Raw genomic sequence first — 11117 nt, 5'->3', positions numbered from 1 at the left:
GTCCATGAAGCTCCATATCTTGATTTTTTATGCTTTTTAAAGTATCCTTGAAACGATGCTTTCTATTTGCTGGTGCAGCGAGTGAGCAAGCTAGGCAGAACTGAGCACTCCTAATCTATACATCAGGGGTCGGTTGTATAAAACTATATCTAAATTACACTTTGCATACTTAAATCCAAAATAACTCAGAAATACATGACTCTGATTCAGACTGATTGGCTAATTTTATACAACTGGCCCCAGGAGGGAAAATCACGATTTTACTTTGCGCGTTGCATTGTGGTACCTCTTATACATTCTCTCTTGGAGAGATTCTTAGCGTTCCAAACGTGAGAAATGTAATTTTGGAATTGGTCAAAATAATCATTATAGTCTATCGATCTTTCGCAAAAACACGCAGAAATTTTAACAAACCTGGCGATATATAAACTTGTGAAAGCGCCGACGATTTCTATTCGTTGTCCGGCTGAGATAGATATATATATAGCAACTTATAATCGAATTTTGTCAAACGTTTCCTATCAAACCACGTTAATGTATACTTTGTAACTCCCAAATTCTTCTAAGAGCTACGCTACTTTGGTGTGCCGTTAACGGCACAATTGAACTCCACTAAATTCACTAACCACGATGATAGAGTAACACGTGCGCGGATAATGGTTATAAAATGTATCTTTAATGATAAAGCTTATAATACTGTGCGGTTGAAGGTATGGTGGCTGATCGGACACCGCGGAAATTGGTATAGGCTTAGCCGCAATTCTCGATACTTAGACTTCAAACTTGGTGAGGAAAAAGATTTATAAATATTCAAGAAAATATGTCTTGCACAAAAGATTTGAAGCTTGCTCAGGGTAAAAACGAATCGTCTGAATTAATAACCTTGTGTATACTTTAAGCCTCAAAATGGCCATTTCACAGCGGTCAGATGTGCATGATGAGCTGTCAAAAGATTGCGGAATGCGTATTCAGAAGAAAAATTGAACTTTTTTTAAGATATTCAAAAGGTTTCTCTTTGATAGGGCGATACAGAAATGCACAATTGTGAACCAGCGATTAGATTTTCGGGTTGAAACGTCTTAAACACCAATTTCTGCGGTGTCGGCTGATCGATCCGGTAACGGAATATTGGATAGAGTGATCGCGGAATAGAAATATACTGGGTAACGTTCGAACTAAAAATGCAATAATTAAACCGCACTAATTCATGCAATCTAGACAAATTAAATACTATAGCAGGCATGCACTAAATATAGAATAAATCAACTAGCGTAGCTATGTTTACAAACTATAATAACACAAAGAAGAGTCTTAAGCCTGGTTTCCATATGACGCCGACGTCGGCAAAGTATTATTGTCGGTGATTACTGATGAGTGAAATCGTTTGTCTTTCTGAAATCATTTTCTCCTTGGATGATTACAGACAATGAGTCGGCGACAGGTCGGCGTCATATGGAAACCAGGCTTTAGAGGCTGTTTACATGAGCCCAGTTACCCAAAATTCAACGAAGCGTGAGATGATTTTGAGGTATTGAAATAAGCAGATAACATGATTCTGGCAGTCGTATAATCACCACAACAATAGCATGTACTTGTTTGGTGTCATAAAGACTTATTTCAATACCTCAAAGGCCTCTCACGCTTCGTTGAATCTCGGGTAACCGGGCTCATGTAAACAGCCCCTTACTTTAGTTGGCGCACACACCAAACTGCTGTTGAATACCGTCGATAGAGTTCAAACATAAACGTAAGTAACCAATTGTAGAATAGAGTGACCTTACTCTAGTTGACAGTGATATACAAAATGAAACATTAAACTGGGTGCAACTGCGCGTGTAGTCGCAGGAAGTAACGAAACGGAAATTAACGACATACGATAACAATAACAAAGTTAAGGTTACAAACCAACATACCGGCCCTTTAAAGGCGGTACTACGAGCCTTTACAATACCTTTTTTAAATGGTTTGAAACACGAAATAATGTCAATAACTAAATAAGTAAATGAATAAAGCGTTAGTTCTAATGACAATGTTTATCATGATCTCATACCAACATCAGGCAGCTTCTTCTAGGAGGACGATCTTGTTTACAGGCCTTACCAACTCGTTGCTGCTTGTCTTCAGTTTCACGGATCGTACCAGTCCGTCACGCTCGTTGCGGTACACTTCCAACATCCGAGCTAAGGGCCATACTCCTCTTGGTTTGCTGTCGTCTAGCACCATTACGATGTCGTTGACTGCCACGTTATAGAAGCAGGTGGTTTGAGGTGAGTGGTTCTTCGTCCCGTAGATCATCTGACAGCTTAGTGATTGGTCTGCTGTTCACCACGGACTCTACCTCGCAGAACAACGTTTTGAGGCTTTCGTCATGCAGCACCTGTTTCGTCATCAGTGCCTTCATGACCTTCCTTACGGTTCTTATGCACCTCTCCCACACTCCGCCAAAGTGAGATCCAGCGCGTGGATTGAAGGTCCACTTGACATTTCATTGAAGCAGGAAGTCGTGAATCTGTTCTTGATTCCATTCGTCAATGGCTTCTCTTAGCACTTGTTCACCCTTGACGAAGTTTCCTCCGTTGTCCGAGCGGATCTCCATAGGTTGACCTCGTCTTGCCACGAATCGTCGGAGAGCGTCGATGAAAGAGTCGGTGTCCAACGTGTGGGCCACTTCTAGATGGATCGCTCGTGTTGTCATACAAGTGAAGAGCACGCCGTACCGCTTGACACGACTTCTCGCACGTTTTACCTCGAACGGTCCGAAGCAGTCGACGCCTGTATACGTAAACGGTGGCAGCGAGGGCGTTACCCGGTCTTCTGGCAGGTCGGCCATCTTTTGATTGCATACTGTTGACTGACGTTTCTTACAGCTGAAGCACTTGCCGATGACCTTCTTCACGGCTGATCTTCCGTCTACGATCCAATACCTTCTCTGATGAGGGAAAGCGTGTGCTCGACGCCGGAATGACCCGAGATGTGGTGGTAATGGTATACAAGGAGTCCAATAACATGGTGGTCTTCGGGAGGATGATAGGGTGTTTAGCGTTGTCATTTATTGGTGCTCTCCGCAGTCTTCCGCCGACACGTATCAACCCATCCCTTAATACTGGATCCAGCTGGAACACGCAGCTCAATTTTTTAACCGTTACGTTCTTGCGATCTTTATCGCTACTTTCGTTTATTCTTTCTAGGCATTCTCGTTCTTCGCTAAAACATTCTTGCTGTACATGTCGAATTATTTCCTTCTCAGCGTTGACCATTTTGGACACAGAAATAGGCGTGATGAACTTTGAAAACCCGATCGCAAGAGAAATGCTTGACTAACTTTGCAAAGGGATGTACGTGGCGGATTGTCGCTTGACTTCGGGGTCGTTGTCTCCAATGACCAAGCTCAGATCACTGGGTGGCTGTGGCCAAGCGGCCTTTGGCTTGCTCAGGAAATCCGGCGCGGGCACGCCACGAGATGCGACGTCGGCTGGATTGGCAAGGGTGTTGACGTAATGCCACTGGGAAGTAGAAGATGCATCAAGTATCGTAGAAATTCTATTAAAAACGAAGGTCTGAAATCGCTTATCCTTGTTCTGTAGGTAGCGTAGGACACACGTGTTGTCGGTCCAGAAAAACGGTATCGTGACTTGTTTGATCGGTGCTAAACGGGACTTCCCCATTACAAACGAACACTTGATATTGCCAGCCTCATCTTCTACACGTATGTAGGTGGCGGCTCCTTAGCTGTCTTGCGACGCATCAGAGAAATGATGTAGTTGGAACAAACTGTCATTGGTAGGCTTGAGACACCGATCTATTTGCACATCCTCGAGCTTCGCCAGTTCCTTCAACCACGATAGCCAACGAGCCAGGTATTCGTCCGGGATTGGGTTGTCCCAACGGAGCTTCAAGCGGCATAAGTCCTGCAGGATTTGTTTCGCCTTAGGAATAAACGAAGCGACAAATCCCAGCGGATCGAAAATGGAACTGACCACGGACAAAATGCCTCGTCTGGTTGCAGGCGGTCTTTCACTACAATACTGAAACCGAATTTATCTGATGATACGTTCCAACGAACACCCAGGGCTCGCTTAGTAGGAGATTTGTCCAAGTTCATGTCCTTGACTTCCTCCGATCTTTCTGATTCTGGTAGTGACTCCAGCACGGCTTTAGAGTTGGAAGTCCACTTCGTTAATCTGAATCTTCCCCTTGCCAGCAATCCCCGCAGTTGGTTTGCCAATCTCACCGCTTCCGGATCTGTTGGAATGGACTTCAAGCAGTCATCAACGTAGAAGTTTCTTTCGACATTTTCGGTTGTTTCTGGGTCGAATTCGGCCTTGTTATCTTGGGCGGTTCTCCGCAGAGCAAAGTTTGCGCAGCTGGGCGATGAGGCACCTCCAAATAGGTGTACGTTCATTTCGTACTCCTGCACTGGTTGATCCAGGTCGCCATCCGGCCACCACAGGAATTTCAGAGCCTTACGATCTTCAGGAGGGACACGGACTTGGTAGAACATGGCCTCGACATCCGACATCATAGCCACGCGCTTCTCGCGAAATCTTGTCAAGACACGAACAAGACGAGCAGTGCTCTGCAAAAAGTTGGACGTAGCTGGCGTGTTCTTTTCTCTACCAAGAGGGCCATTGAGTACCCATCCTAGGATGGTCCGAATCGCAGAAGGTCATCCGCTCTCACTTTGTCGTACTTCCATTGGTTGTATTGCTTCGGGGACGTTGCTTCCGATAAGCAGGCCGATTTCGGTGTCGATCTTTGGCAAGGATAATCCTTCAAGATGTGGCCAGCGGTTTACATCTTCCTGGTTACTGATGGCGTCGCGGGAGATCGGTAGAGATGGTCGTGAATACACCACTGGCATATTAACGGGCTGTGCTGCTGAATCCAGTGAAGACACTTCAAGACTCACCTGGGAGCACTGCACGAGCGAGTTTTTACCTTGTGTCGTCGTCAGCGACATACTCGTCTTGCGGCCTTGAAGGTCGAGTTGGTCGAGCAGGGCTTCGGTGCAGAATGATGTATTCGAGCCCGAATTCAAGTACGCATTCGTTTCCACCGTCTTAGATGCACCATGGCCAGATGCCTTGACGCGCACAGGAACGATGGCCAGCGCTGTCGCAGAATCTTACCTTGGCGCGTTGGGTTTGGTCGACATTCGAACGTACAAACGATATGCTTGTGTAGGGTTCTCGTCTGTCGGCGTACTGTTTCCGTCGGCTACGCTCTCTTGACTGGTTTCTACGTTTAGAGGGGGTGTTGCATCAGCGTCGCGTTCGGGCGTTCTCTCGGACCTCGGATGCAGAAACGTTGAGTGCTTTGTTTCACATTCTAGCACCTTGCAGTCACTGGGTTTGGGACACGCATTAACAAAATGTCCTGGCAGTAGACAGTTGAGGCACAGTTTGCTGTTTTTGACTACTTGTCTTCTTCGGGCTAATGATTGCTTCGGGAAACTTTCGCAGCGTGACAGCCAGTGGGCCATCTTACATAATGGGCACCACTTTTCTCTGGCTTCAGTCGAGGTTTGCTCGCCCCCTTGCGTCGCGAAACCGTTGGCATTACGGCGTGGTCGTTGATTTCCTGGGCTGGTGATTTTGTCTGACGCTCTTTTAAGTTCACCGAACACAGGATGGCTGGCTGCTCTAGCCTTCATCGTCACGAAATCTGTCTGGATTGTCCAGTTTCCCTATGTAACCAATTTCCTTCAATGTGTTGGTGCAACTCACCAGCTGGATGGAGAATCTCTGCGGCTTCTTGCCGTCCTCTGTTCTGATGGGGGTCCCGTCAATGAGTTTCTGTACGTGCGCGGCGGCGATCTTGTATTTCTGACCGTATCGCTCCTTAAGCAAGCGTCGCGCTTCTCTTTACCCCTCCTCTGACTGCATGGGCAGAAAACTTCGCATCAATTCCTGCACGCTTCCGGAAGTGTGCTGCACTAAAAAGTAGAGTCTTGCGCTGGGGTCGTTTGCCTTGCGCTCTACCAGATGTTCAAACCCACGCAAAAAGTCGCAGTAACCTAAGGGATCGCCGTTAAACGTCTGCAAACTGGGTCGTGGTAAGGTAAGCGCCATTACGCTTTCTTGTTGCTGTTCGACCAGCTGCTGTAGCACCCCATCTTGAAGTTCTTGCGTCGTCATTAGCGCTTGAAACGATTCCTCGCGGAACTTATCCAATTGAGGAAGGTCTTTGACGTACGAGCGTTTGCAGCCCTGCGGCGTAACAGCGCGTCATTCGGGGGCTCCAGGGTTGAGTGTTTGACGTCCAGACATGTCTACGGCAGCGGGCTTTGCCTCGGGACTTGAAGAAACCTTTGGAGCATTTTCGCGTCCTTGATCGGCGAGGTTTAACTTGCGCTGGACCGGTGGCGAGCTATGTAAAACACTTTTGCCATTACGACTGCGTATTTCCTCGATTTCGCTTTCTTCGTAGGCTCTTTGTTCAGCTTCGGCGACCGCTAACTCAGTCCTAAGTTCTTTGACTTAGTTTAAGTTCTTCGAGTTCGAGCTCTTGCCTTTCTTGGATAGACCAGCTTTAGCTTAAAGCGCTGCTATCTTGGCTGTCGCTCTTGCTTTCGCGCTTGCTGAGTTTCTTGCGAGCTGGTCTCAGACTTAGCGCGCGAGGAGGTATACGATGCCACGTTGCTAGCTGAGTGCAATGCATTGTTGTTTGAGCCACGATTGCATTTGTGTTTCTATGGCGCGCACTTGTTCTAACACGGTATGAAAATAGCTGGCAGAGTGACCCAAATCGTCTTCATTCGTCAATTGTTTGTTGTATGTCTCGTGAGCAGCCTTAAATTCGCTTGTAGCATGTTGTAATTCTGTTGACATTTCCTTGACAACGTCAACATTGTCGCTTGAAAGCATCGACTCGAAATCCGATTCACTTTGCGCGTTACGTTGGCCTTTGCGCTGCTACGAGCCTTCTTTAGGTCGTCGATTGCTATAGATTGTTCCATTGCGAATTGAAGGTTCGCGATAGACAATGTTTTTGGCTGAGGACGCGTTTATCGCCGCGCCGTGATGAGATTTGAACCAGATTGTTTACAACGCGTCGCATACAATGCTAGTGGGATACTATTACTGTTGAAGCACTATAGAGCGTTGATTCTGACGATGCAAACGAGTAGAATTCGAACTAAATTCGAACTAATGTAACTCCCCTTTCAAAAAGCTACGCTGCTTTGGTGTGCCGTTAACGCCAATAAAAATGCAATCAATCAGATGAAGCTCCGTATATCTCTCGTTTATATGTATCTCCGTTCATTTATGAAATAATAACTTTTTATTGACCGAACACGAGGTCTTTACCGAGAAATATCGGACCGAGGTCTTTTGAATAGACCGAGCTCGAAGAGTACAAAAAGATCGAGGTCCGATATTTCTCGGTAAAGACCCAGCAAGCAAGGCTAATAAGAAATCATTATATGGCATAAGGCATGTATTTGCACTTGAAAAAAACAATAAATGCATGAATTCGCATTAGTAGCCTGGTAAGCATTTGATAAAACATTTTACTTAAACTGTCTGGAATTAAAAGGAATTCATTTTTCTCTTGAGCATTTCTTTGTGCCTTTTTTATTCAGAATTTCTGTGTTTTCATCTCGTAATGCATGGTCGCTGGCCATTACGGTAAAGTAACGGTCCATTACGGAAAAGTAATGGGAAAGTAACGGACAGCTGAAAATTACGGAAAAGTAATGGGAAAGTAATGGACCGCTGAAAATTGTTCTCAGCCAATCACTTCCATTTCACCGGAAGTGACGCTTGCCTTATAATAAAAATTTATATTGTCATACTTCAATGATTATGACTTTCATCGTTGATAAAACATATCGTTGACTAAAACGCGCAAATTTTTTGCAACCAGGATGTGTATTAAGTTCTGGAATTGATTCATGTTTTTCGTTCTAATGAACCAAAACAACCCAGAATTTTGTGACAAAAAACCCTAAATTTCCCTCACAGCCGAATTGGGTTTTTTTTTCAGCCACAACCTACTTTGACACGTTCTTAAGAGTAGCAGCGCTCGAATGTTTATTTTACGTCAGAATTACAACTTAAACTGTTTACGAAGAAAAACTCAAACCTTTTAATCGCCAATATACGAATGAAAAAGCATATAATATAGTTTAAGCAACATATTTACGAGTCTATTATCATTTATAAATCATTCACTTTTACTAAAGAACGAAGCAGAGTAAGATAGCGATCTTTTTAACGAGCTGAAGAAAAAAATTACACCTGTCACAATACTTTGGATTTTTTTCAAGTTAGCGGGTCTCCCTCGTTTTATCTCATTATCATTGAACGTTATTTCTAGTTAACTCGCACACTTACAAATAAATCTCACTTCACCGAGAGATTTTATTAATAATAATCTAACATTAACTCTGATGTCATTATACTCGAGTTATAAAACGATTGTATATTTCGGAATATTCATTCTTGTGTTTTTAACAGAATATATAATTATACATTGCGCGAAGTTGTAAACCAGAAACTTTTGCAACATTTGTCAGAGTTTTCTATGATTGATGTAAATTTCAAGTGCATACTATAAGAATAACTTCACGAACTCGACTTTAACATATGACTTTCCTCCTTTTAATGTAGAAACTAAACGAAATATGCTTGTGCGTTGTGCTTCTGCAGAATCAACCGAGAGTGCCTTTATAGGAATTACGTAAGAATTAGAGCGATCTCGCAACAGTCAGTCTTTAAACATGCATGTCGTAGAGATTGCGTGTTCAAGAAACCCCCAGTAGTTGGATCACAACAATTCTATTTCTCGCAAACGGAGGGCTCGTAAACTTTTACCGCTGTATGCGATCAAGCAGAATCACAATCAAACTTGCATTTCATGCCAAGCGCAATTCTATATGCACAACGGCAACGCGCGATATGGATATCAATTATAAATTGTGCTCGAGAAATATACCCGCATGTTTGTATATAAGAATTTATTGTAAACAATTAAGTCGATGAAACTGCAATACTTGACCTTTTATGTTTTTTAAAGTATCTTCAAAACAATATATTCAGATTCAAAAATACTTTACATATTCAATGACTATAACAATTGCAATGCATATCAATGATAAAATTTATCGCGGAGTAAAAAGCACAATTTATGACAAACGGGACAGAAAGTAATTCAGTCCTGTGTCGCTTCAAAGCGTTTTCGTTCCAATGAACCTAAACAAGCCAGATATATTCTACATATTCTGCTACAAGGTCAGTGTTTAGTTTCCTTCCGAGCCAGAAAAAATATTTCTTGCTCAAAAGCGATATCGGCTCTAGATACAGGCCAAGTTGTATAGAATAGCAGTATTTTTTAGTTAATGATATACCGGCAACAATATATTCCCTTATCCCCACTTAGACGAGGGCGCAGAAATAATAATATATTAAACACGTTTTTATTACAATGCTTTGGTAACGCACGTTTGGTAACCGCCAGCATACGAATACAATTGCGTTTATAGTTTTCATGATTACAACCTCGTACCCAGGGTCCCCGCGTTTAAAGTTCTGGTGGGCACGAGGTTGTCATGATTAAAGCAACTTAACTCCGAGCCTATATAGATTAAAATCAGATACTTTTGTAACAAAACTAAAAAAATGGGAAATGTCACCACCATGACACGCCGCACCACACCACACCACACCACACGACACCATACCACACCATACCATACAATACCATACCACACACCACGCCATACCACACCACACCACACCACACCCACCATACATACCATACCATACCATACCATACCATACCATACCACACACCACGCCAGACCACACCACACTACACCATACCATACCATACCATACCATACCACACACCACGCAACGTCACGCCACACCACACCATGCCACGCCATGCCACACCACACCACACCACACCATACCATACCATACCATACCATACCATACCATACCATACTATACACCCCACCATACCACACCACACACCACCACACCACACACCACACCACACCACACAATACTATACCATACCACACACCACGCCACGCCACGCCACACCACACCACGCCACGCCCTGCCGCACCACACCACACCACACCACACCACAACACACCATACCATACTATACACCTCACCACACCACAACACACCACCACACCACACCACACAGCACACCACACCCCACCATACCACACCACCACACCACACCATATCATACCATACCACACCACACCACACCACACCATACCATACACCCCACCATACCACACCACACCACATCACATCACCCCACACTACACCACACCATACCATACCACACCACACCAAACCACACCACACCACACCACACCACCAACACCACAACACCACACCACACCACACCACACCACACCAGACCATACCATACCATACCATACCATACAATACCATACCATACCATACCATACCATACCATACCATACCATACCATACCATACCATACCATACCATACCATACCATAGCATACCATACATACCATACCATACCATACCATACCACACCACACCACACCACACTACACGCACCACACCACACATACCATACCATACCATACCATACCATACCATACATATCATACCATACCATACCATACCATACCACACACCACACCACACCACGCCACGCCACGCCACACCACACCACACCACACCACACCATGCCGCACCACACCACCACACCACACCACACCACCGTACGATACACCCACCTACCACACCCCACCATACCCACACCACACACCACCACACCCATCAGATCACACCACACCACACCGATCACACCATACCACACACACACCACACCCACACACCAACACCCACACACACATACCATGCCATACCATACCATACCATACCATACCATACCATACCATACCATACCATACCATACCATACCATCCATACCATACCATACAGCCATACCATACCATAATACCATACCATACCATACCATAACCATACCATACCATACCATACCATACCAACCATACCATACCAACCATACCATATACCATACCATACCATACCATACCATACCATACCATACCATACCATACCATACCATACCATACCATACCATAC

The 11117-nt window shown here is 44.5% G+C and overlaps 1 protein-coding gene and 1 pseudogene across 1 annotated transcript; both read right to left on the bottom strand.

The window, feature by feature from the left end:
• Window positions 1-3774: 3774 nt before the first annotated feature.
• LOC114544503 lies at window positions 3775-4519 on the bottom strand. The gene is made up of 2 exons (XM_028563122.1): window positions 4027-4519; window positions 3775-3926 (listed from the first exon to the last, which is right to left on the bottom strand). The coding sequence occupies exons 1-2, from the start codon at window positions 4517-4519 to the stop codon at window positions 3775-3777; spliced, it is 645 nt and encodes a 214-aa protein (XP_028418923.1).
• Window positions 4520-9633: 5114 nt separating this feature from the next.
• On the bottom strand, window positions 9634-10119 carry LOC114544502 (annotated as a pseudogene).
• Between the last annotated feature and the right edge of the window lie 998 nt (window positions 10120-11117).

Source organism: Dendronephthya gigantea, unplaced genomic scaffold (assembly GCF_004324835.1).
Source record: "Dendronephthya gigantea isolate DGI-Jeju-01 unplaced genomic scaffold, DenGig_1.0 000819F, whole genome shotgun sequence".
Classification (NCBI taxonomy): domain Eukaryota; kingdom Metazoa; phylum Cnidaria; class Anthozoa; order Malacalcyonacea; family Nephtheidae; genus Dendronephthya; species Dendronephthya gigantea.
This window is presented reverse-complemented; position numbering and strand designations above follow the sequence as displayed.

Bases quoted from the DNA above. Each gene is read 5' to 3' on its own strand.
- LOC114544503 (XM_028563122.1), bottom strand. From the start codon at position 4,519: ATGTCGGATGTCGAGGCCATGTTCTACCAAGTCCGTGTCCCTCCTGAA. The intron at 3,927-4,026 runs GTATTGTAGTGA...TTTATTCCTAAG, and splicing joins ATCAGATAAATTCGGTTTCA to GCGAAACAAATCCTGCAGGA.